A 27,761-nucleotide genomic window follows, 5' to 3' on the forward strand; every position below is an offset into this window, starting at 1 on the left:
CCTACCCTCTGGAACTCTCTGCCCCAACCTCCCCTCCTTCAAGAAAGAACTCAAAACCCATCTGTTTAAGTTAGCTTTTAATGTACAGTCCTGATTTTTAATGTGTTTTTTCTTAGCGTTTTTATCCTTTTCTTTTGGTTTGTAAAGCGTCTTTGAGTGTCCAGAAAAGCGCTATACAAATAAAATGTATTATTATTATTATTATTATTTTGCAGAGGTTAGCATGATGACATCACTTCCTGGTGTAGCTACTTGCTACCAGTTTTGTTTCTGGTATATTATGGAAAATGTAGGAAGAAATAAACACTTCTAAAACTAAAACTGCTGTTATGTTCACCTGATAACACATCTGGAGACATTTACAAGACATTTTACATGTTAGCTTGCATGTTAACTTTCAGCAATGAAAAGCTAACTTCCTATGGAGCTAAATTTGTTTAATTAGTAATTGCAAATGCACAGAAGGTGGTCTACAAATATTCCTTGATTTGCACAACATGAACAAATGATGATGTCATGTCAAGATGTACAAATTGTACATAAGACAATAGGATCTGAAAATTTAATGAAACAACAACAGATTATAACTAACACAATGCTCATATGGCTGAGGGTATTTTAGCATTGCATTATATTCATAGGTACAGATGGACTGCACTTGTGTCTTTCAAAGTTTCTCAAGATTTGTGATCATATCATTTTATACAGAGGCCAAAAGTGGGATTTTAAAACTCATTCAGGGGACTTTTTTGAATCAGCAAACAATGAAATATTCATGAAGCCTCTTTGTTTCCACAAGTTAAAGATAACCCTCCTAAATAGCCAAATCTGTTGAGTCAAAGACTGAAAGTGTAATTCCCTATGCATGATGGGTCATTGGGTCTATTGTTTTGAAGTACAGAATGGAAAGCTACTCTGTGATGCCACAGCAATGAACAATGTCAGCTGTGTTATTGATGAATATTTAATATGGTGGAGACAAAAGAGGAGATGCAAGGAACAGAGGACATAAGTTTTTTGTTGTACAAATTGCTGCTTTTTTCATTCAGTTGTTTACTTGGGAATAAAATATTCATAATAAAACAACTTATCCGAGATGCAGCAGGTATTTTTGCCATTTGTGTTATGCATGAGTGATGCGTCGTCAAAGAACCATTACTACAAAGCAATCTGCCAGACCAAAGATTACTAATAGACTTACAAAACAAAAGGCTCTCATGCATTTTTAAGAATGTGCCATCTGACAAGGCTCAGTGTGTTGTTGTCTACCACTTTGTAGGTTTTATTTTAGAGAAAATAGTGACAGTGGAAGTGGGTGGAAGATGGAGATTTGGTAGGACTCAAGAAGACTTTTACGTACATACTGTATATGAACAAAAAATGCTCTGGTTATCAGAACATATTTACATTGAAGGCACTTCACACAGACTATGTCTAACCTTACGTACCCCTAGAGCAAGCACATAGGTGACAGTGGTCAGGAAAAACTCCCTGTGATGATACTGAGGAAGAAACCTCAAGCAGACCAGACTCAAAGGGGTGACCCACTGCTTAGGCCATTCGAACAGTTATATGGTTTTTACAAAGCTTTACAAAGGTGAAGAAACAGAAAACACAAAGTCAAAACAACATGATAATAACAAACTAATATGTATTTGATGAGAAGTCCACGCAGGTGGTTATGCCACAGGCAGGGGTCATCCAGCATCCCTCGTGCCATCAGTGGGCCTGTTCCCACAGTAATGCCCATTCCAAATGCAGACTGCAGTTTGTGGCACCAGCTTCAGGCATGGCATCTCCCGATCACCCTGTATCAGGAGTGTCCCACTATCCGTGTCTCAGACAGAGAGAAAAAGAGAAGAATCAGTTGGCCTTTTAAAAAAACAAAACAAAACTACACCTAAGGTATATTTCAGCAGCAGTAAATCGACAGGAAAGCAGAGACAAAACCTCAGGTGATCACTGGCTGCTAACGCTAAGCTTCACTAACTGACCAAGAATTTAGATAAAGCTGAGGCTGAGACCCGTTCCATTACTAATAAAATTAATTTAAATCGATAGGAAACATAGTTACATACTATGCCAGAATGCTAGCCATACGAAAAATAGAATAAATGCATGTTAAGTCTGGACTTGAATGATGCTACAGAATCAGACTGTAAAACAGGTGCATGATTCCACAAACAGGTGCATGATAATAGACGTCTCTGTGGCCTGCAGACATTTTATTTACCCTAGGGACACAAAGTAGTCCTGCTCCCTGAGAATGCAGAGTCCGGGCCGGTACCTAGGGTTTCATTACGTATAGAATATTATTTTAAAGTATGGGTTGTTAACATTAATTTGAGAGCATTTACCATGTTTACTGCAGTATAAGTCTGGGAGGTCTTGCAAATTATACAAAGAAAAAAAAATCATGCATTTACTACTAATAATAACAATATTAACTATTTATACAGGACGATCCCTGGAATCAACACACAAAACAAAATAAACTCAAGTAATAAAAGTATGCTGCAACAATGTACAGAAATCACTTAATCTGTTCTTTAAATCAAAATTTAAAGAACAGATTAGTAATCTCTCTCTCTCTCTCTCTCTCTCTCTCTCTCTCTCTCTCTCTCTCTCTCTCTCTCTATCTATCTATCTATCTATCTATCTCTCTATTTGTATGTCTCAAATGGACTCATGTTTATCATTTGTGTGCTTCCGGTGCTATTGGTGAGCAACCTGTGTTCATCACATAACATCCAGTCTGCTGTCAATCACATGTTTATTTGTCCATCTCAAACTGAAAGGTGCTCTTGGCACACAGCACAACCTAAGGACTTTCTACAAAAAACAAAAAACAAAACATTGTTCATTTCTCCATCAATTTCCATTGTTTTCAGTTTTTTCAAATTACATCCCATATGTTGTCCATCACATTTATTTTTCCATGTTGATTGTTTTGGGAATTTAAAACTCCTTATGTTAATTAACAGCACATGCTGTGGGTTGAACATGTTCTTCACTGAGTTCTTGTTTGTTGTTAAACTTGCTCCGGGATAATGCTGTTAAAAGGTGAGTTGTAAATACAGAAAAAAGTGTGATCTGTACCCCAAAAACACAGTATGTGCACAATCGGGCAAGAGTGCCCAAATTATGTCACCTTTTTGTGTGGAATACTATTTTTTTAAAGTGACTGTAATTACACCTTAGATGTCACTTTCTATTTTTTGGGTTTTCATAAACTATAGACTTTTTTCATCATGGGTACACTCCATGCCAACACACTAAGATTCCTGCAGTGCCTTTCTCATGGCATAACAAACTATAAAAAATGAGAGTCATTTAAGGTTGATGTTGGGTCCACATATTCAGTGTACATTCTTACCACATGTGAACAACACCATGGTCTACTTGGAATATGGACTGAAGCCCAACTTTCATGCAGATCATTTTAACCTGTTTGACCAACACCATATTTTCCATGTGTACTTAATCAAATCATGGTCCAACTGAAATGGACCAAACATGGTAGGCATGAATCCATCAAAGAAAATCTAAATAAATACAAATCAACCATGAGGAAATGGAAAGTGCGTGTCCAAATGGCCACGACAATTCATCAGTTGTGTCAAAATTGGATCTACTTTAGTCAAACATAGAGCCCTTCTAGCATGATTAAACTTCTTTTTTTTTGTGAACAGTTTGAGTTAAACGGTTATGACCTTTAGTTTGACCTGTCAGGGTCAACAAAGTCAAGGGTTATTTGACCAACTGAAATATAATATACACTCAACAAAAATATAAACGCAACACTTTTGGTTTTGCTCCCATTTTGTATGAGATGAACTCAAAGATCTAAAACTTTTTCCACATACACAATATCACCATTTCCCTCAAATATTGTTCACAAACCAGTCTAAATCTGTGATAGTGAGCACTTCTCCTTTGCTGAGATAATCCATCCCACCTCACAGGTGTGCCATATCAAGATGCTGATTAGACACCATGATTAGTGCACAGGTGTGCCTTAGACTGCCCACAATAAAAGGCCACTCTGAAAGGTGCAGTTTTATCACAGCACAATGCCACAGATGTCGCAAGATTTGAGGGAGCGTGCAATTGGCATGCTGACAGCAGGAATGTCAACCAGAGCTGTTGCTCGTGTACTGAATGTTCATTTCTCTACCATAAGCCGTCTCCAAAGGCGTTTCAGAGAATTTGGCAGTACATCCAACCAGCCTCATAACCGCAGACCACGTGTAGCCACACCAGCCCAGGACCTCCACATCCAGCATGTTCACCTCCAAGATCATCTGAGACCAGCCACTCGGACAGCTGCTGAAACAATCGGTTTGCATAACCAAAGAAATTCTGCACAAACTGTCAGAAACCGTCTCAGGGAAGCTCATCTGCATGCTCGTCGTCCTCATTGGGGTCTCGACCTGACTCCAGTTCGTCGTCGTAACCAACTTGAGTGGGCAAATGCTCACATTCGCTGGCGTTTGGCACGTTGGAGAGGTGTTCTCTTCAAGGATGAATCCCGGTTCACACTGTTCAGGGCAGATGGCAGACAGCGTGTGTGGCGTCGTGTGGGTGAAAGGTTTTCTGATGTCAATGTTGTGGATCGAGTGGCCCATGGTGGCGTTGGGGTTATCGTATGGGCAGGTGTCTGTTATGGACGAAGAACACAGGTGCATTTTATTGATGGCATTTTGAATGCACAGAGATACCGTGACGAGATCCTGAGGCCCATTGTTGTGCCATACATCCAAGAACATCACCTCATGTTGCAGCAGGATAATGCACGGCCCCATGTTGCAAGGATCTGTACACAATTCTTGGAAGCTGAAAATGTCCCAGTTCTTGCATGGCCGGCATATTCACCGGACATGTCACCCATTGAGCATGTTTGGGATGCTCTGGACTGGCGTATACGACAGCGTGTACCAGTTCCTGCCAATATCCAGCAACTTCGCACAGCCATTGAAGAGGAGTGGACCAACATTCCACAGGCCACTATTGCCAACCTGATCAACTCTATGCGAAGGAGATGTGTTGCACTGCATGAGGCAAATGGTGGTCACACCAGATACTGACTGATATCCCCCCCCCCCCCCCCCCCAATAAAACAAAACTGCACCTTTCAGAGTGGCCTTTTATTGTGGGCAGTCTAAGGCACACCTGTGCACTAATCATGGTGTCTAATCAGCATCTTGATATGGCACACCTGTGAGGTGGGATGGATTATCTCAGCAAAGGAGAAGTGCTCACTATCACAGATTTAGACTGGTTTGTGAACAATATTTGAGGGAAATGGTGATATTGTGTATGTGGAAAAAGTTTTAGATCTTTGAGTTCATCTCATACAAAATGGGAGCAAAACCAAAAGTGTTGCATTTATATTTTTGTTAAGTGTATATCTGAAAGGTTAAGTGAACATATTTGTACATTAAAATGCACAACTGTGCACAGCAATCCAGTAAACTATTTGCACCATTTCTGTCAAATTTGCTCATTAAAGATCCAAAGTCTGCTTATGTCTGATGAAATCTACACATTATAAGTGAGAGAAGATACCACTGCAGTGTTGAGTAATATCAGGTGCACAAATGCAGAAAAGATGAGACACAGGACATTGTCTCTGCTTTATTAAATCACTATGTGAACTGTCACCACATGATCCCAACAGGGTTTTACACGACAGCCTTGAATGTTCAGTGCAGATGGATTAGTCCTCAACCTGATAGGTAAAACTAACAAAATTCACAAGATTGTAACGCCTTGATGACACTGATGAATGTAGAAGGGAGACATTGATGAATGGATTAGAGTTCTAAAACCCTGAAATCACTGACTCCAGTATCATAGCCCTTCTCCTTTGCATGTTTCTCATCCTCCAGAGAACAATAAGGGATATTTGTTTTGACAGGCAGAGCAATGTCTTCAACGTTTTGGAATCATCTCCACTTAAGATGTTTAGAGGATGAGAACAACCTCAAGAAAACCATCCCAACCGTGAAGCATGGGGGTGGAAACATCATACTCTGGGGGTGCTCTTCTGCAAAGGGGACAGGACCACTGCACGGTCTTGAAGGGAGGATGGATGGGGTCATGTATTGCGAGATTTTGTCAAACAACCTCCTTCCCTCAGTAAGAGCATTGAAGATGAGTCATGGCTGGGTCTTCCAGCATGATAATGACCCCAAACACACAGCCAGGGCAACTAAGGAGGGGCTCCATAAGAAGCATTTCAAGGTCCTGGAGTGGCCTGGCCAGTCTCCAGACCTGAACTCAATATAAAATCTTTGGAGGGAGCTGAAACTCCAAACCTGCAAGATTTGGAGAAGATCTGTATGGAGGAGTGGACCAAAATCCCTGCTGCAGTGTGTGCAAACCTGGTGAAAAACTACTATATATATATATATATATATATATACGAGGTCTGTCCGTAAAGTATAGGTCCTTTTTATTTTTTTCAAAAACTATATGGATTTCATTCATATGTTTTTACGTCAGACATGCTTGAACCCTTGTGCGCATGCGTGAGTTTTTCCACGCCTGTCGGTGACGTCATTCGTCTGTGAGCACTCCTTGTGGGAGGAGTCGTCCAGCCCCTCGTCGGAATTCCTTTGTCTGAGAAGTTACTGAGAGACTGGCGCTTTGTTTGATCAAATTTTTTTCTAAACCTGTGAGACACATCGAAGTGGACATGGTTCGAAAAATTAAGCTGGTTTTCGGTAAAAATTTTAACAGCTGATGAGAGATTTTGAGGTGATACTGTCGCTTTAAGGACTTCCCACGGTGCGAGACGTCGCGCAATGCTCTCAGGCGCCATCGTCAGCCTGTTTCAAGCTTAAAACCTCCACATTTCAGGCTCTATTGATCCAGGACGTCGTGAGAGAACAAAGAAGTTTCAGAAGAAGTCGGTTTCAGCATTTTATCCGGATATTCCACTGTTAAAGGAGATTTTTTTAATGAAAGACGTGCGGACGGGTCCGCGCGTCGGCTCGCAGCCGCCGCGACGCTCCGCCACAGGAAAAACACCTCTGTTGGAAGCCTTAAGGACAAGTTCCTGTGCGGCGGCACAGGAAAAACACCTCCGTGTTGATAACCATTTGTAAAATCCAGGCGGCTTTTGATGGCTTTCAGTGGAGTGAGTATATGAGAAATTGTTTAACAGCTGGACATGTTCCAACTTGTCCTTAAGGCTTCCAACAGAGGTGTTTTTCCTGTGGCGGAGCGTTGCGGCGGCTGCGAGCCGACGCTGCAATCCGGCCGCACGTCTTTCATTAAAAAAAATCTCCTTTAACAGTGGAATATCAGGATAAAATGCTGAAACCGACTTCTTCTGAAACTTCTCTGTTCTCTCACGACGTCCTGGATCAATAGAGCCTGAAATGTGGAGGTTTTAAGCTTGAAACAGGCTGACGACGGTGCCTGAGAGCATTGCGCGACGTCTCGCACCGTGGGAAGTCCTTAAAGCGACAGTATCACCTCAAAATCTCTCATCAGCTGTTAAAATTTTTACCGAAAACCAGCTTAATTTTTCGAACCATGTCCACTTCGATGTGTCTCACAGGTTTAGAAAAAATTTTGATCAAACAAAGCGCCAGTCTCTCAGCAACTTCTCAGACAAAGGAATTCCGACGAGGGGCTGGACGACTCCTCCCACAAGGAGTGCTCACAGACGAATGACGTCACCGACAGGCGTGGAAAAACTCACGCATGCGCACAAGGGTTCAAGCATGTCTGACGTAAAAACATATGAATGAAATCCATATAGTTTTTGAAAAAAATAAAAAGGACCTATACTTTATGGACAGCCCTCGTATATATATATATATATATATATATAGACACACACACACACGCAGTACTACGCTAAAGTTGCAGGGATCTTAGAGTCATGAGAAAAGTACCATTTAATACCCCCTTTTTTATTTGCATGTCAACACAAAATCAGTTTCAACAAAAGTAAAGAATAAGAATAACAAAGAACTGTATTAATCCTGAAGGAAATTGTTTTGCCAGATTTTTTTTTTTTTTTTTTTTTTTACAGTAAGAACAATGACTACAACATGTTTATGCAACAACATGGTGAGTGATAGTTTTCCATACAATCATTATTCTTATTCTTATTATGATTAATAAAAATAATAATCTTATTATTATTTTGGCTGCTTCCATTAGGGGTTGCTACAGCAGATCAGTTGTTTCATCTCACCCTGTCCTCTGTCACACCAACCACCTGCATGTCTCCACATCCATAAAACCTCCTTTTTGACATCCCTCTTCTCCTCCTGCCTGGTGGTTCCATCGTCAGCATCCTTCTCCCTATATATCCTGGGTCCCTTCTCTGCACCCAACTCATCCCAGGAGAACACTGATTTCAGGATCGTCTTGCACAGCATGTATAACACACCAGCAGGGTATGACAACATGTGAATCAAGAGTCCAGACTTAGACATTTTCTTCATTCTCCTGCATTGTGCGCCAATGGTGAACATCAGAATATTATTTGTTACCAATATAAGCAACAGATATTGATATGATTAATGTAGCTTGAGATTTTGGCCAGGAAAAGTGCACGGGCTTGATGGGATTTCACTCCTTCAGCTGCTACACAAGTTCTTCCTGTGGCAAAGGAATGCCCATGCCCCTGAAGACCCTGATGAAGTACCCGGTGTTCATACCTGTACTAGGCAAGCTTTGTAATGCATGGAATGCCCACAGAATGTTTTTGATGAATTGGAGCTGTTTGTGTGTGCATTGTATGGAGGCAACTCCAACACAACCAACGTTGAAGATCTCAGAGAGACAAAAATGAATAAGCTCTCCACAAAGGATGGTACATCCACTCCCAGTAGAGTCGACATGGCTGCACTGCCACCACGTAAAAAGAGTCTCAAACAACACATCTTAAGAGTAAATTTCCAACTGGCAATTTGGAAACAAGCAAATGTGGTAAATCCAACAATTCCTCCAGTGCATCAGGTCCAAGAATGGGTGCCGATGAAGGAAGGTCTTCAGCCACTTTGGTACGAGGGTGAGTGCTCACCACAAAGTTTGCATGACATTGCTGCTGATGATTCAGACAATGATGACGGATCAGATCTTGATGTCGCCAGTAACAACTAAGTTGTAGTAAGTGATAGTGATGACTCAGACTGAAGAATGAAATCTTGCAAGCAGGCATTCATGTGTGTGTGTGTGCGTGTGTGTGGGGGTGGGGGGGTGGGGGGGTATGTGAGAGTGCGAGAAGGTGCGTTTGTTTGCGACTTTGTGTTTTTCAGGACCCGGGGTCCTTTATATATACTAGTATCAAATATTATGTCTACCGATCAATCTTGACATTGCAGACAATTTAAGTCTCTGTTCTGAAAGACAATCAAAATATGTAAAAAAAAAAAAAAATGCAAGACATGGTTTGGAATATGTGGGAATCAAACTTTGGTATAAGGAGCAGAGAATACAAGCTTTATCTTCCTTCTGTTCCTTTTTGTTCATGAAAAGTGCTTATGTAAGTCATCAATGAATGATTGAAATGACATTAACAAATAAAAGTAAAGATAAGAAAATTGTAAGCATTTAAAATTAAATAGATTGTGGCTATTGTAAACATCTCAAATTGAATAAATAGTGGCTGTTTTGATGTGTGGATGTGCACAATTCACATTACCCCAGCACAGCTTGAGGTTTGATAACTCTTGTAGTTCTGAAGCTATTTTATTGATTCTGGGAGCATGAGAGATAATATTAAGTAATTTCTGACAGAGAAGGTCCTACATCCATATCTGAAATAGAAATCATGTAGAATATATATTAGTACACATTTTTGACTTGCACTTTGACCAGTTTCATGAAAAAATAAGATATGTTACTTTGAATGCCAGTAATATGACAAACATACAAAATACATTTATACTGTAGTTATGCAGGGATGAAGAATTGACAAAGCTTTCAAATGAGGTATTATATGCTTGGGTATGTGGAATAGTTAGCTTTCTATGCCACATTCTGTCTCTGAGTGATAAATCGTTCGGACATGAAACGCACAAAGTGGATTTTAAGGGTGGTAGGGAAAACATTCTCAAAAATCATAATGAGAATGAATTATTTAACTGTTACCACTTGTATGGGATTGATGACACATCAGTGCTTATAAAAAATCTACTGGCATTTTGTGTGTGGGGGGGGGTGCATGTTAGGCTACCTGGACTGCAGGCTGAGTATAGAAAATGGATAGAAGGAAAATAATAATAATAATAATAATAATAATAATAATAATAATAATAATAATAATAATAATAATAATAATAATAATATAGCCCTCTCTTCTTCATCTTCCTCCGTCACTCCAACCACCTGTATGTCCTCCCTCACCGGGTCCATAAGTCTCCTCTTTGCCCTCCCTCTAATAGAATTAATTCCAAATTGAAGTAAATTCATTTTTCCCTCAAGATTCTACTCACAACACCCTTTTTTTTTAAACTTTTGCTAATTTATTAAAAAATCTAAGCAATCACATGTACATAAATATTCAGACCCTTTGCTCAAGACTTTATTGATGCATCTTTGGCAGCAATTACAGCTTCATGTCTTCTTGAATATGATGCCACACATTTTCCCCACCTTTTTTTCAGCAGTTTTGCCCATTGCTCTTTGCAGCACCTCTTAAACTCCATCAGGGTGAATGGGGAGTGTCGGTGCACAGCCATTTTCAGATCTCTCCAGAAATGTTCAAACAGATTCAGGTCTGGGCTCTGGCTGAGCCACTCAAGGACATTGACAAAGTTGTCCAGAAGCCACTCCTTTGATATCTTGGCTGTGTGCGTAGGGTCATTGTCCTGCTGAAAGGTGAACTGTCACCCCAGTCTGAGCTCAGAAGTGCTCTGGAGCAGGTTTTCATCCAAGATATCTTTGTACATTGCTGCATTCATCTTTCCCTCAGTCCTGACTAGTCTCCCAGTTCCTGCCACTGAAAAACACCCCCACAGCATGATGCTGCCACCACCATACTTCACTGTAGGGATGGCTGGTTTCCTCCAAATATAATGCCTTCATTCACGCCAAAGAGTTCAGTCTTTGGCTAATCAGACCAGAGAATTTTTGTCATGGTCTGAGAGTCCTATTACTAAGGAATGGGTTCCATCTGATTGGCCCTGATTGGTGGATTGCTGCAGAGATGGTCGTCTTTCTGGAAGGATTTCCTCTCTCCATAGAGGAATGCTGGAGCTCTGACAGAATGACCATTGGGTTCTTGGTCACCTCCCTGACTCAGGCCCTTCTCCCCCGATCACTCACTTTAGATGTGCAGTCAGCTCTAGAAAGAGTCCTTGTAGATCTAAACTTCTGCCATTTCCCCTTTTCTACTTTTTTTACTAATAGCCCAATTTCATAGCCTTAAGAGTGTGCATATCATGAATGCTTGGTCTTATTGGATTTGTGAGAATCTACTGAATCTTCTGGTACCTTGTTTCCCATGTAACAATAAGAAATATACTCAAAACCTGGATTAATCTTTTTAGTCACATAGCACTACTATTATTCTGAACACTACTGTATATAGATAGATAGATAGATAGATAGATAGATAGATAGATAGATAGATAGATAGATAGATAGATAGATAGATAGATAGATAGATAGATAGACGTAAAACATAGTATGTTTTGTACAAAAATACATTGCAAGCAGATCAAGAGGAAGTTTATATCTATGCCTTTTGGTCACATATTGGGATTTGCATATTTATCTATACATCATTACAAAGTAAAACTGAAAACTGCCACTGAAGAAAATGGATTGCCCATAATTTGACATAAAACCATCACAGAAAGAATGAGCAGACATTTAAATGTTATTTCAGACAGATGAGCTGCACTTTACCTGACAGGACTGCTGCTGGCATCTAAGTCTTGTGCTGTCACAGCTCCAATGATGGTGCCTGCGGGTGTGTCCTCATGGACATCCATCACGTAGGAGGGTTTATTGAACACCGGGGGCTCATCCACATCCAAAACATTAATCTTCACTGTTGCTGTGTCTTTGAAGGCCCCAAAGCTTTGAAAACGTGGATCCAGGTGAGCATTGGAGGCATCTACCTTAAAGGTGTAAGCTTTCTTAGATTCATAGTCCAAGGGCTAAAAAAACAGAAAAGAGTGCAAATAAATCAGACTGAATGTACATCTGAGGATTATTTTCATTGGTTTTATGAGTTTGCAGCCTCTGTTGTGTTCATCCCTGACAAGCACTTGAAAGAATGCAGTATCAGTGGCAGCGAGCCCTCAGTTCAATTTTATTATTCAGGGTTTTTTCAAGCATGAGTAACTGCTATCAGTTGTCGCCAGTCCCCTTGCAGTCAACAAATTGTAGCTATATTTATGCTGTCTCTCAAACTACACTCAAATGGCTTTGTCTTTGCTTGCCTAAGAGGCTAAACCAAAGGCGTAAACATTTGACAGTTGCAAACAGTGTAAACACAACCTCAGATATGCTATCACAGGTGATGACTGCACCAACATTCGTGAATGGAAATGTCAGCTCAGTGGGCCAACCACAAGAGAGCCGTGCACAAGTCGTAAAACAGACACAGCGAGGATCGGCCAGGTTAACATTGTAATCTGTCAGTCAAACTGCTCTTACACAGTTCAACAAAACTTCACTGAACCAAGACGTTCTTGTTCCACCTGCTCTGCCTCTGACATACAAGCTCAGTGTCAATTAGTCAACAGCGTGGAGAGGAGTTGGCACTTATGGCATGCTTACAGATGACATGTAAACATCCAAGAACAGCGGCATCTGTGTTGGAGCTTCTGCCCGTCTGCCGCACGTTCATGTGTGACCGACCATACTCTGTGAACACGCAGTTGGTCATGCTTTGGCAGCCTGGAGTCATATGAGAAACATTCCTTTTCTGTGTATTTCAAATGAACTAACATGTAACACCAATGCTATCTGCCTGCCCCAGAACTGAGGCTTCTCCAAAGTGAAAAAAGCTGGGAAAAGCAGGTGGGGAAAAATCCCCACATATGCCAAAAGACAGTGAACATGAGAGAAGAAGTGCATTAACAGATTAAAAAAAGTGATAAAGGTTATATTTTTTGTCCCGTGGTTGTCATCTGATTATTACCAGGATTAGTCAGTGTCTGATTAACCGATTTTGATGGCAGAAAGGTTGGGCTAAGCATAGACTCATATAAATCTTGATGGCAATCTGAGGAAAAGGGCTGACCCAGTACATATATATATATATATATATATATATATATATATATATATATATATATATATATATATATATATATATATATATATATATATATATATATATATATATAGGGATGTTTTTGCTGTTTTCATGAAAGCTGTGCAATTACATTTTGGGACCATTGATGTGGGAAGGAGATTTGGATTTGTGTTGGTTGTGCTGTAGTGGCCAATAAGAACACATCCAACTATGGCTACACCCATTATTTAAACAGTACACAATTTACTGTATTTCATTTAAAACCTCTACTCTGTGACAAGGCACAGACAACAGGGACCCCAATACACTATCAGCATTAATAAATCAATCGATACTGGAAAAAGGGTGAACAAGTGTTCCAGCTAATGGCACCAGATTATGTTGTAGGCTATAATATTTGAATATTTATTCAGAATTGTTTATTTTTCTAAAAAAAATTCATTTAGTTTTTGTGAGATGGTTGCGCGGAACGAGGGGCTGTATATGACTGCTTGCAGTCCTAGTTTATTTTACTTTTTTTTTTTTTTTTTGTCTCACAGGTGGGTGCTGTGACATCTGCTTTCCCAACAGGGTGTTGCAGCATCCACAGAACTCCCACTTTCCACAGCTATGTTTGGGGTTAATCGCAAATAAAAAACACTGTGGAATTAAAGGGCTCCTACTGAGAAAAACATGGGCAGGGTGATTAACACAGTGGTTAGCACCCTTGCCTCCCAGTAAGAAGATCTTGGGGTTAACTGTGTTTTCCTTGTTGATATGGAGTTGTGTCTGGAAGGATATCTGGTGTAAAAAGTGTGGCAAATCAAGATGTAGTTCCATACTAGATCCATTGAGGAGAAGAGGAAGTAGTTGTATATGGGCCCGGGGGCACTGATGCTCCCAGTTATCTCTTGATTCCAAAGTGTGATTAAAGACTATGGCTCCCCCTGGACGGAACACCAGTTCATTGCAGGTTACTGGCACCCATTTTCTGCTGAGCGGAATGGGATAACATACATGGAGGGTCTTATTCGAGAACACAGACAGGTATATGGTATATGTATATGTAGCCCAACTCATTATCCTACTGTAGTACTCTAGTTTTAAACCAAAGCAAACAAAGGTTGCAGAATGGTGTTTCATGTTTGAAAAAAATAATTTGCAGGATCAACTTTTCATTCCGTTTTTTTTTTTTTTTTTTACTAATGTTGTATATATTGTCCCATAAACGGTTACATACTAGGGATATTCTTTTTCCTCACATTTGTGAGTGCAACTTGTTAGCTGATGCTCACTTGAAGATGGGACAGATTTTTTTTTTTCCATTTTTGTGCTAAATTAATTCTTTAACTTGTTTTCTTTCTTTCTTTTTGAAACTGCCATTTTTATTCCTTTTGCTCTGTTTTTAATCATACCTCCAAAATCTAAAGTAATTCATTAATTATAAGAAAAATCAATTAAAATGAGAAAAGAAAAAAAAAACATTCATTTTAAATCAATTTCTGTCAACAATGAATATGCATAAGACATAAAATAGAAGACTGCAGCTGCAGCGTTTTGTGTGGCTCAAGTGGAAATACTGAGCAGACAGATAAAATAAACAGTAGACAAGTTAAATAAAAGCAATATACTGTAACATGGACAGGAATGTGGGGTTTTCGTAAAGTTATACACTGAATTTATGCTCTTATATGTTGCACTATAAATACGACTGCACCGCAATATATGTAGAGCCTAATGATGAGGCTCTGCACAGAAATGGTGTCACACTGACAGCAGATGATATCACAATCTTACTGCTTACAGCAGGTGTCCCCCCCAACCCCCCATAAAAGGGCAAAGTGACGACAAGCCAATCTCAAAGTAATCATTGACCATCAGCCACCATGATTGGTTTGATTACAGTGCACCAGATGCAGCCGGCTGTGCAGAAGATCCTTCAGCAGGAAATGCACTCCGTCCCTTTCAATCTCACTCAAGAAGTGACAACACTGTGAGAAGCCCAAACTCCCCGATGCGATGGTATAAAAAGTGAACCAGCGTGGGCGTCACTTGCATGCTGATCCCAACAATCAATCAGACTTCCCACCAAGTTACACCTACAAAGTAGCCTCAAATATAAAGCAATCATTAGTCCTCTTTCCACAGCTACCTACTGTTTCCTGTCAATTGCCAGAAATCAACATAAAAAATGACTCAGATGTGCTTTGCTTCTCAAAGACTTAGTGCAGGAGGAGCAAAATCATCAGCAATGCAATCACACATATTCACTCTTTGCCATTTGCACATTACGGAAATAAAGCAAACAAATATGTTAGTGCAAGAACAAATGCTTACTCAGTACATCATATTTTGCAAGCACTCGTGCACAAAGACAACTGTGCATAGCTCAGCTGAAATATCTGCACAGGTGGAGGAAGAGGAGACACTGCAAAGCTGGGGAGGTGGACAGCAGGAGGTGTTCACCAGGCCTCATTAGCCAGAGCGTCACTGGGGATAGAGAGAAACACGCTTTTCCATCACAACATGCTGCATCGTCACAATTAGGGTAAAGGCCCAAACATTCACCCTTTATAAGTGTCTAATTGTCATGCCAGTCCACGACGAAGACTTTTGGAATATCAAGGGAAAAATGCCTCGTTCACAAACAGGCGTTGCAGATTTGTCATAAACTCCAGCAGCAAGCACAGCTGGCATGCTGGACATCCAGGGAACAAAATAGCTGTGGGTACTGTAAATAATGACAAGTCCTGGAGTTTATCCAGACAAGTAATGGCTTCTGCTACCCCGCAAAGGGGTTGTAATTAGTCATTTAATTTGTCATGGGTGTGTTATGGGCATACCATGAAATAAATCAATCAGATTGTCAACTGTCATCCCCTGTAAGAGCCGGTGTGCAATGGAACCTGGCCCACTGCTATTTCAGCAATGGATTTTACCGTCAAGCAACCAAGTCATTTCAAAGCTTCACCTCATCCATGACACCATGGAAGCACTTTGGCAACCACCCAGGCAGACAAACAGTCCAACCCCACATCTCTAAAATAACCATCTATCTTCAGTCAGGTAAAAGATGGGTATCCCCTTGACCTCATCCAGCCACTGGGGTCCTCAACACTCAGGCACCGGTGTACTAAATATTAAACAGAGAAATGTGCCACATGGCCAAAATATCTAAGCAGAAAGTCCCTGAAAATGCAACTGATACCACATCTTAGTATCCCTAAATAACTGCTCCTTTGATTTCCAGTTTTCCCAGCAACAACTGGTGTTCATCAGGGATGTGTTCTGGATCCTACAATGTTCAATGCTTGCATGGATTGGGTATTGAATAGGATTGTGGAAAACAGCAACTTGGGTGCTTTTGTTTGCGAGGACAAGTTTACTGACTTTAACTTCACATGCGATGCACTCACTGGGCAATGGATACCCTCACTGCAGCACTATAGAAGCTGAGTGAGGAATCAGAGAGTCTGGGTTTGCAATTGTATTTGAGCAAGATGACCTCTTGAACAGTCATGTATCTGGGTATTTGCCTTAGGAAGAGCTCATGGAGTCATGAGTTTACTGGACAGTAGGTGGCCACAGCAGGTTGGATAGGTTTATACCAGATACATCACCTGATGCAAGTTCACATTACATGGAGTGTAGGCAGGAGTGACCTTGAACTGTGAAACTTCTGCTATCTTTGTTGGCATAATTGCATTAAATACTTACCTCAAAATATTGTGGTTCATTTAAAATTCATATTATCTGAAAAGACATTATGTTTGCAGTTGTCATGTTCACAAATTTGAAGCGTACTTTTGAGTAAAACAAAAACAGCCATTAAGCAACTTTTTCAATCTCCAGCACATAGCAAACAATATCATGAAGGACATTTTCCAACAATATTCTTAGTGCTGGATCCAAAAGTATCTGGAAGGTATTGCACTTTCATGTTCTAATTTTATTTCTCAAAAAAGCTATCGGACATGCCAGACACTCGGTATGCTTGCTGGAACTCCAATTTAGTTTCACTCAAACTAAACTCTGCGTTGACGTTTTGCTGGCAAATTTTCGAAGTGGGCTGCATTAGCAGGAAGAACAATATGTTACAGGAGTGATATGCAGCTCATTTCTTTGTGCAGACAGAGGAGGCAGAAACCTTCTGATGCCCATGGAACAATACACGGGTAACGATATGATTAACTGTCAAGCAAATCCCACAGATTATCAGAGGTTCCTCCAGTTCAGATACAAATTGAGTGCTGAGAGCTCTGCTGCTTCTTTAATGTGTCTGAAACACGCAACGGGCCAAATATGTCTTCTGTATCTGTTGTTAAATAGGAATAAAATGGGGCCAGGAGGGGGTAATGAGAAACTCAGAGTTAATGAGAAAAAGTGTTAAAGCCTCAATGCTTGATTTGGGGAAAATCGAATCAGATCTGGAAGCCATGAGGGAAATTTGCCAGGAAAGAAAGTAGCCACCAGTTCTCCGACTGGATATATTATTTTACGTTTTTCTCTTTTTCGAATGGTGACCTACTTCCATGTTAAAAATTAGGATGGTACAGGTTAGAATCACCTGTACTCCCGTAAACCTTATGCTTAATCAAGATGCATGTTCAATTAGACATTTGAAGTGCATCATTATGGTTTCTGTAGTTATGCACCTTTGATTGATACTGCGGACACAACAAGAAAGTGTATCAATGCTGGAATGTGTAAAGAGGACAGACTGCGTTCCTCTCACGTCAATGCTGCTGCTTTTCAACATCACAACAGAACTCACTTGAAATTCCAGACATGGCACTGCGCCCTTTGATATGTAAATGTGCACCTTCATTGCACTGGCAGTGATACTGAATGAAGGAACTTTTTCTCACCAATTGAACCTGTTATATGTTCCAAGGAAATTTGCTCATTTAGAACAAGGGACTAATCAAGGCGTCACAGTTTCACAGGTAACACTCATGATAAATCACATGCTTGAGGAAAATAGAGGGTGAGTCACATGGGTTTAGGCTGAAAAGAGTTTTTAAGGATTTTTGGGCATAGTCCTAATGTACAGGCAATGTCGGCAACATTTTGACAATGTGGTGGCGTTTCTTTGTTTGCACCGTGGCATGCACTGTTGCAGACACTAAATGGAGATGGCCAAGTGTACACCTATGTTTCACCTGGGTGTGGCAGATAGATGATATCTTTTGAGAGGTGGAGATGAACTAGCTGTCTGCATGGGTTGTTATCATCCAGGACCCAAGATGGTGAGTGTGGCACCAGTGCATTCTCCTAGACCTGACATGGCAAGCAATGGACATGATTCTGAATTCCATAATTTGATATGAATACACATTCATGAGTTGTCCAGCAGGTGGCACTGTTCAGCAGGTCGCAGGAGAACAGGATATGATTTTTCCTTTATCATGCAGGACTCCAAAACAAAGGTTTTGATACAGTCTTCAAGTTTACCTTGAGTAATTTGCAGTACAGGTGAATCATTTTGGTCTCATCCCAATTTGGATTTTACACTCACCTCATGTTGTATATTTCATCTTGAATTTGGCAACATGTTGGCCACCATCTTGCAAGATTGAGTTGTTGCTCTTGTGAAGGTGGGCTTTGGATTGAGCAGGTAGCAGATATATCTGTTGAATACTGAATAAGCTAAACAAAGTTGCTATTTCAATTGAACTGGTGCATCAAATTTCATGAGACTTAAATCAGTTCAACCATCCATCCATTTTCCATGCCCGCTTACTCCAATTAAGGGTCATGGGGGGCTGGAGCCTATCCCAGCAATCATAGGTCATGTTGCAGGGTCCACCCTGGACAGGATACCAGTCTCTCACAGAGCCACATATAGACAGACAAACACATTCACAACCACACACACACCCTAATGGTCAATTTAAACTTTCCAAACCACCTAATCTGCCTGTCTTTAGATGTGGGAGGAAGCCGGAGCACCTGGAGGGAATGCACACAACTCCACACAGAAAGGCCACACAATACCACAACCTTCTTGCTCTGAGGCAACAGTGCCACTAATCCACGTACTGTCCTTAATCAGTTTATCCTTATTATAATCAGTTTCAAGTTGGAGATGTACACAATAAAAGTACTTATTACCTCCGCCAAGGAGGTTATGTTTTCGGTAGCGTTTGTTTGTTTGTCTGTCTGTTTGTCAGCAGGATAACTCAAAACGTTTTGAATGGATTTTGATGAAATTTTCTGGAGTGGTTGGAAATGACAAGAGGAACAAGTGATTAAATTTTAGTGGTGATCTGGATCACGATCCAGATCCAGGAATTTTTTAAAGGATTCTTCACCATTGCGGGATAGGGGGAATTTTGACATTCTAGTTTCTAACTCCACAAAAACAAGGCAGAAAACCGGCGTGAAGTTAGACAGTAGACAGTAGTTCATTATTCAGACAGTAATTCGTGATGAAGCAGTTCTGGGTGTATTATGGGCAAAAAATGTTTTTAAAATGGAAATAAATGTGCCCAGTTGAATTCTACCTTTAAAAAAAACAAAATAAAACGATGATTTGGTTTTGGTGATTAAGAAAAAATACGACAGAATATGGAAAGCGAAAACAGATATATACTAATTTATTAGGCTTGTGCTTTTAATTAAATCTGTCGACTCCTTACACCTCACTCTAGTCACAACTTTAGTTTAAAAAGTGCTGCAAAAACAATTATGAAAAGAACTGACAGTTACACATCAAAAAACAATTAAAAATAAAAGAATGACAAACAATTTAAAAATTAAAAAAATAGTCAATCAATCAATCAATTTTTTTATATAGCGCCAAATCACAACAAACAGTTGCCCCAAGGCGCTTTATATTGTAAGGCAAGGCCATACAATAATTATGTAAAACCCCAACGGTCAAAACGACCCCCTGTGAGCAAGCACTTGGCTACAGTGGGAAGGAAAAACTCCCTTTTAACAGGAAGAAACCTCCAGCAGAACCAGGCTCAGGGAGGGGCAGTCTTCTGCTGGGACTGGTTGGGGCTGAGGGAGAGAACCAGGAAAAAGACATGCTGTGGAGGGGAGCAGAGATCGATCACTAATGATTAAATGCAGAGTGGTGCATACAGAGCAAAAAGAGAAAGAAACAGTGCATCATGGGAACCCCCCAGCAGTCTACGTCTATAGCAGCATAACTAAGGGATGGTTCAGGGTCACCTGATCCAGCCCTAACTATAAGCTTTAGCAAAAAGGAAAGTTTTAAGCCTAATCTTAAAAGTAGAGAGGGTGTCTGTCTCCCTGATCTGAATTGGGAGCTGGTTCCACAGGAGAGGAGCCTGAAAGCTGAAGGCTCTGCCTCCCATTCTACTCTTACAAACCCTAGGAACTACAAGTAAGCCTGCAGTCTGAGAGCGAAGCGCTCTATTGGGGTGATATGGTACTACAAGGTCCCTAAGATAAGATGGGACCTGATTATTCAAAACCTTATAAGTAAGAAGAAGAATTTTAAATTCTATTCTAGAATTAACAGGAAGCCATTGAAGAGAGGCCAATATGGGTGAGATATGCTCTCTCCTTCTAGTCCCCGTCAGTACTCTAGCTGCAGCATTTTGAATTAACTGAAGGCTTTTTAGGGAACTTTTAGGACAACCTGATAATAATGAATTACAATAGTCCAGCCTAGAGGAAATAAATGCATGAATTAGTTTTTCAGCATCACTCTGAGACAAGACCTTTCTGATTTTAGAGATATTGCGTAAATGCAAAAAAGCAGTCCTACATATTTGTTTAATATGCGCTTTGAATGACATATCCTGATCAAAAATGACTCCAAGATTTCTCACAGTATTACTAGAGGTCAGGGTAATGCCATCCAGAGTAAGGATCTGGTTAGACACCATGTTTCTAAGATTTGTGGGGCCAAGTACAATAACTTCAGTTTTATCTGAGTTTAAAAGCAGGAAATTAGAGGTCATCCATGTCTTTATGTCTGTAAGACAATCCTGCAATTTAGCTAATTGGTGTGTGTCCTCTGGCTTCATGGATAGATAAAGCTGGGTATCATCTGCGTAACAATGAAAATTTAAGCAATACCGTCTAATAATACTGCCTAAGGGAAGCATGTATAAAGTGAATAAAATTGGTCCTAGCACAGAACCTTGTGGAACTCCATAATTAACTTTAGTCTGTGAAGAAGATTCCCCATTTACATGAACAAATTGTAATCTATTAGACAAATATGATTCAAACCACCGCAGCGCAGTGCCTTTAATACCTATGGCATGCTCTAATCTCTGTAATAAAATTTTATGGTCAACAGTATCAAAAGCAGCACTGAGGTCTAACAGAACAAGCACAGAGATGAGTCCACTGTCCGAGGCCATAAGAAGATCATTTGTAACCTTCACTAATGCTGTTTCTGTACTATGATGGATTCTAAAACCTTACTGAAACTCTTCAAATAGACCATTCCTCTGCAGATGATCAGTTAGCTGTTTTACAACTACCCTTTCAAGAATTTTTGAGAGAAAAGGAAGGTTGGAGATTGGCCTATAATTAGCTAAGATAGCTGGGTCAAGTGATGGCTTTTTAAGTAATGGTTTAATTACTGCCACCTTAAAAGCTGTTATGTGTCGGACGCAGCCCGGAGAACCGACCAGCGTTTGAAGGACCCAGTCTAAAATAAGCAGAGCACGGTACAAAGGATAACAGAGTTTAATAAACATAACAGTGATGTGATAAATATACAAACAAATAAGTGCGCGGTCTGGCGAGGTGGTAAACGGTGCGCTCCCAGCAGCGCTAACGGTCCGGAGCCAGAACCAGTTCGGACCCAAGGACCCCGCCGACACCCCCCAGGTGGCCGCGACAAACCGAGTCTGTGAATGAAGAAATCATCTTGTGAGTCCACACTCAACACACAGAGAACGCTCAAAGGTGTACAAACAGCAAACACTTCCTGGCTTAATTACTAATCAGCTTCCCACCCTGCAGGCATAGAACATCCTGTTCACAAACTCACTGCAGTGGAAGCTGATTAAAAAGGACTAACATAACAGCTCAATATAACAAGGTGTGAGGGACACCACATATACTGACTGTATAAATGTTAGTCACAGAATCTAACGTACCTCAGGAAGTGCGCTGACGAGCGTGAGACCTCACCCCCTCCTCTTTCACAGACCATGCATCAAACCTGGACATTCTCTGCATCCACTGATGATGAGATGGCTCTTGAGACGACGATCTCACCCGTCTGGTCACAAGGTCGAGTCTCTGGCAAATACACACTGTATACTCCAGTCTTAAATGCCACCATGTTCCAATCCATATAGATGCACCACAGCTGTGAGTCCTGACGAGCTGCAGGTGATCAGGGTGAGGTCCTGATAACCTCAGCAACACAGCCACTCAGTCCCAAATGCAAGCCACCTGGAAGGAAAAACAAAAGACAGAAACAAAAAGGCAGCCAGGCCCCCCAGCCATACAACAGTACCCCACCCTCACGGGAAGCCTCCCGGCGACCACACAAACCTGGCCCAGGAGAAACACCCCCCTCCAGGGACCATGGCTGGAAACCGCATCTGCATTCGTCTTCCAACAGAATGGTTGATGTCCTCTCCTCTGGCTGCATCCTTGCCTTTGTTTCAGTCAGTCACTTAGCACAGGTGTGGCCAGGAGTTCTTAAACCTGTGCGGTCAGCCTTTATCCAACCATGTTTGGTCTTTAGTCATTAAACAAAAAAGACAAACACAAACAACCAAAACACCCCCCCTCCCCAGGGGACCGTCCCATCAAACCCCAGGAAGAGGAGAAAAGAAAAACCCCAAACTTAAGCTTACAAATAAAAGTGCTAAAACACCCCCCCCCCAAACGACATGTAGGGACCAACACCCCCCAGAGGACTTCCCGCCAGCTCCAGGAGTAATAACCACAGCCGAGGTCCCTCTGGGATCCAACGTCACCCACGGGGACTCCCAGCGCCTCCCAGAGGACCACTCATCAACCCCAGGAGACGCCTCCCCTCATGACCAATGGACCCAGCCCCGGCCGTCTATGGCTAGATGGACCCACAGCCCTTTCCCCCCCAGAGGACACCACAGTCAAACCCTGAGGGCGGAAACTGGGGGGAAAAACAAGAAGAGAGAAAAAAAAAACATACAAACAAAACAACCCCAACCCCACCCCCTTGGCGCAGTGGAAACTGGAAGCACGTCCAGTGTCACCAACCGTGACTATACCCCAGAAGCCAACCGGGAGGAGTGGAACAGCGGTTATGGCAAACGGCACAAAACGGCGCCACTCCTCCGACTTCTACACCAGCCACTAGCTGCGGGTATATCCCACTGCCCCAAACCTCAGCCACGCCGATGGCAGACGGCCAAGGGCGTGCTGAAGCCGGAGGTGGAACAGGGAATCAAACCCCCCCCCCCCCCCCCCCCCCCCCCAGGTGCAGAGGTTACCCGGGAAACGCCCAGTATAACCAAACTGCACCACTCCAGCAATGCCGACACTACGGCTCACCCGGCTGGAGCCAGAGGAGAAGAGAGGGAAGAAAAGAAAATACCCCAACCCCCCCCCCCCTCCCGGGTGCAGAGGCTACCTGGGAAATACCCAGCACAACCAAACTGCACCCCTCCAGCAACGCCGACACTACGGCTCACCCGGCTGGAGTCAGAGGAGAAGAGAGGGCATAACAAAAACAAAAAGAAAAAAAAAAAGAGAAAAAAAAAACCCAAGTACCACCCCATCACCCCCCAGGGGACCGTCCCATCAAACCCTGGGGAGGAGCAACAAAAAGAAATAAAAAGAAAGACTAACAGACCAACATACAGTTGTTTGGGTCCTTTTTTTTTTTTTTTTTCTTCTTGGACAGGCTGCAGGGTCACAACCCCAGACACTAAATAGTGTAAAACAAAAAATAAAATCCCACACAAAAACCAACTCAAAAAACACCCACACAAAATGAACTAACACAAAACAAATCAGTGACGTATACCGTTAAGCTCAAGAGCTTAACGGTAATGTGACTAAGTCACCAAAAGAGGGAGCCAAAGTGCTAAAAATGAAAAAAAAACCCTTTGGTGACAGAAAACAAACGAGCTGCATCTCCGTGCGCAGCTGTGTGCAACACACAACCAAAATGTGCTCAACTAAATAACGCCGGAGCTGATAAAACAGACGCAGTAGTTATCTTTATCCGGGGAAACGGGGCTACAACTGTAACACAGGAAGCTCAGCGACCCGTGCCACAGAGCTCCGCCGTGCGTGTGCACCCATTACAGACACACTCTTGCAGCTCCCGTTTAAACCTCCCATCCGGTCGGAGCGCGACGCGAAGCCGCCGCCAGTCACACTCCACCACGACCCACGGACAAGGCACAACACAGGAACACGGCTGCAAGAGAGCACAAATCAGTATTCAGCAATGGGTCTCAAACACGCACCATCCGGGTGGAGAGCACCCGCAACTGATCCGGATAACCACTGAACGTCTGCTGCCGCCTTCCCGGCGCGTTACCGTCTCTGCTACCGCTGGGTCCGTGATGTTTGGCCAGAGACTACTGTTATGTGTCGGACGCAGCTCGGAGAACCGACCAGCGTTTGAAGGACCCAGTATGAAATAAGCAGAGCACGGTACAAAGGCTAACTGAATTTAATACATAACAGTGATGTGATACAAAACAACAAAAGAGTGTGCGGTCTGGCGTGGTGGTGATACGGTGCGCTCCCAGCAGCGCTAACGGTCCGGAGCCAGAAGCCGTTCGGACCCAAGGACCCCGCCGACACCCCCCAGGTGGCTGCAACAAACCGAGTCTGTGAAAGAAGGAACCATTATGTGAGTCCACACTCTACACACAGAGAGACCACTCAAAGGTGTACATAAACAGCAAACACTTCCTGGCTTAATTACTAATCAGCTTCCCAACCTGCAGGCATGGAACATCCAGTTCACAAAACTCCACTGCAGTGGAAGCCGATACATGACTAACGTACAGCTCAATATAATAAGGTGTGAGGGACACCACATTTACTGACTGTATAAACGTTAGTCACAAAAACTAACGTACCTCAGGAAGTGTGCTGACGAGCGTGAGACCTCACCCCCTCCTCTTTCACAGACCGTGCATCAAACCTGGACGTTCTCTGCATCCACTGCTGATGAGATGGCTCTTGAGACGACGATCTCACCCGTCTGGTCACAAGGTCGAGTCTCTGGCAAATACACACTGTATACTCCAGTCTTAAATGCCACCATGTTCCAATCCATATAGATGCACCACAGCTGTAAGTCCTGACGAGCCGCAGGTGATCAGGGTGAGGTCCTGATAACCTCAGCAACACACCCACTCAGTCCCAAATGCAAGCCACCTGGAAGGAAAAACAAAAGACAGAAACAAAAAGGCAGCCAGGCCCCCCAGCCATACAACAAAAAGCCTGTGGTACATAGCCAACTAACAAAGATAGATTGATCATATTTAAGATCGAAGCATTAAATAATGGTAGGGCTTCCTTGAGCAGCCTGGTAGGAATGGGGTCTAATAAACATGTTGATGGTTTGGATGAAGTAACTAATGAAAATAACTCAGACCGAACAATCGGAGAGAAAGAGTCTAACCAAATACCGGCATCACTGAAAGCAGCCAAAGATAACGATACGTCTTTGGGATGGTTGTGAGTAATTTTTTCTCTAATAGTTAAAATTTTGTTAGCAAAGAAAGTCATGAAGTCATTACTAGTTAAAGTTAATGGAATACTCAGCTCAATAGAGCTCTGACTCTTTGTCAGCCTGGCTACAGTGCTGAAAAGAAACCTGGGGTTGTTCTTATTTTCTTCAATTAGTGATGAGTAGAAAGATGTCCTAGCTTTACGGAGGGCTTTTTTATAGAGCAACAGACTCTTTTTCCAGGCTAAGTGAAGATCTTCTAAATTAGTGAGACGCCATTTCCTCTCCAACTTACGGGTTATCTGCTTTAAGCTACGAGTTTATGAGTTATACCACGGAGTCAGGCACTTCTGATTTAAAGCTCTCTTTTTTAGAGGAGCTACAGCATCCAAAGTTGTCTTCAATGAGGATGTGAAACTATTGACGAGATACTCTATCTCACTTACAGAGTTTAGGTAGCTACTCTGCACTGTGTTGGTATATGGCATTAGAGAACATAAAGAAGGAATCATATCCTTAAACCTAGTTACAGCGCTTTCTGAAAGACTTCTAGTGTAATGAAACTTATTCCCCACTGCTGGGTAGTCCATCAGAGTAAATGTAAATGTTATTAAGAAATGATCAGACAGAAGGGAGTTTTCAGGGAATACTGTTAAGTCTTCTATTTCCATACCATAAGTCAGAACAAGATCTAAGATATGATTAAAGTGGTGGGTGGACTCATTTACTTTTTGAGCAAAGCCAATAGAGTCTAATAATAGATTAAATGCAGTATTTGAGGCTGTCATTCTCAGCATCTGTGTGGATGTTAAAATCGCCCACTATAATTATCTTATCTGAGCTAAGCACTAAGTCAGACAAAAGGTCTGAAAATTCACAGAGAAACTCACAGTAATGACCAGGTGGACGATAGATAATAACAAATAAAACTGGTTTTTGGGACTTCCAATTTGGATGGACAAGACTAAGAGTCAAGCTTTCAAATGAATTAAAGCTCTGTCTGGGTTTTTGATTAATTAATAAGCTGGAATGGAAGATTGCTGCTAATCCTCCGCCCCGGCCCGTGCTACGAGCATTCTGACAGTTAGTGTGACTCGGGGGTGTTGACTCATTTAAACTAACATATTCATCCTGCTGTAACCAGGTTTCTGTAAGGCAGAATAAATCAATATGTTGATCAATTATTATATCATTTACCAACAGGGACTTAGAAGAGAGAGACCTAATGTTTAATAGACCACATTTAACTGTTTTAGTCTGTGGTGCAGTTGAAGGGGCTATATTATTTTTTCTTTTTGAATTTTTATGCTTAAATAGATTTTTGCTGGTTATTGGTAGTCTGGGAGCAGGCACCGTCTCTACGGGGATGGGGTAATGAGGGGATGGCAGGGGGAGAGAAGCTGCAGAGAGGTGTGTAAGACTACAACTCTGCTTCTTGGTCCCAACCCTGGATAGTCACGGTTTGGAGGATTTAAGAAAATTGGCCAGATTTCTAGAAATGAGAGCTGCTCCATCCAAAGTGGGATGGATGCCGTCTCTCCTAACAAGACCAGGTTTTCCCCAGAAGCTTTGCCAATTATCTATGAAGCCCACCTCATTTTTTGGACACCACTCAGACAGCCAGCAATTCAAGGAGAACATGCGGCTAAACATGTCACTCCCGGTCTGATTGGGAGGGGCCCAGAGAAAACTACAGAGTCTGACATTGTTTTTGCAAAGTTACACTCCGATTTAATGTTAATTTTAGTGACCTCCGATTGGCGTAACCGGGTGTCATTACTGCCGACGTGAATTACAATCTTACCAAATTTACGCTTAGCCTTAGCCAGCAGTTTCAAATTTCCTTCAATGTCGCCTGCTCTGGCCCCTGGAAGACAATTGACTATGGTTGCTGGTGTCGCTAACTTCACA

At 41.8% G+C, this 27,761-nt stretch overlaps 1 protein-coding gene across 1 annotated transcript in view; it reads right to left on the reverse strand.

Annotated features, from left to right (window-relative positions):
• The window catches only part of LOC117507786 (cadherin-12-like), a 243,027-nt gene that overhangs the window by 71,881 nt on the left and 143,385 nt on the right, over positions 1–27,761 (reverse strand). The window contains exon 6 of the mRNA XM_034167590.1: positions 11,881–12,134. Within this exon, the coding sequence (XP_034023481.1) occupies positions 11,881–12,134 (254 nt within the window). The remainder of the gene's footprint in view (positions 1–11,880; positions 12,135–27,761) is intronic.

Source organism: Thalassophryne amazonica, chromosome 1 (genome assembly GCF_902500255.1).
Source record: "Thalassophryne amazonica chromosome 1, fThaAma1.1, whole genome shotgun sequence".
In the NCBI taxonomy this organism is placed as follows: Eukaryota; Metazoa; Chordata; class Actinopteri; order Batrachoidiformes; family Batrachoididae; genus Thalassophryne; species Thalassophryne amazonica.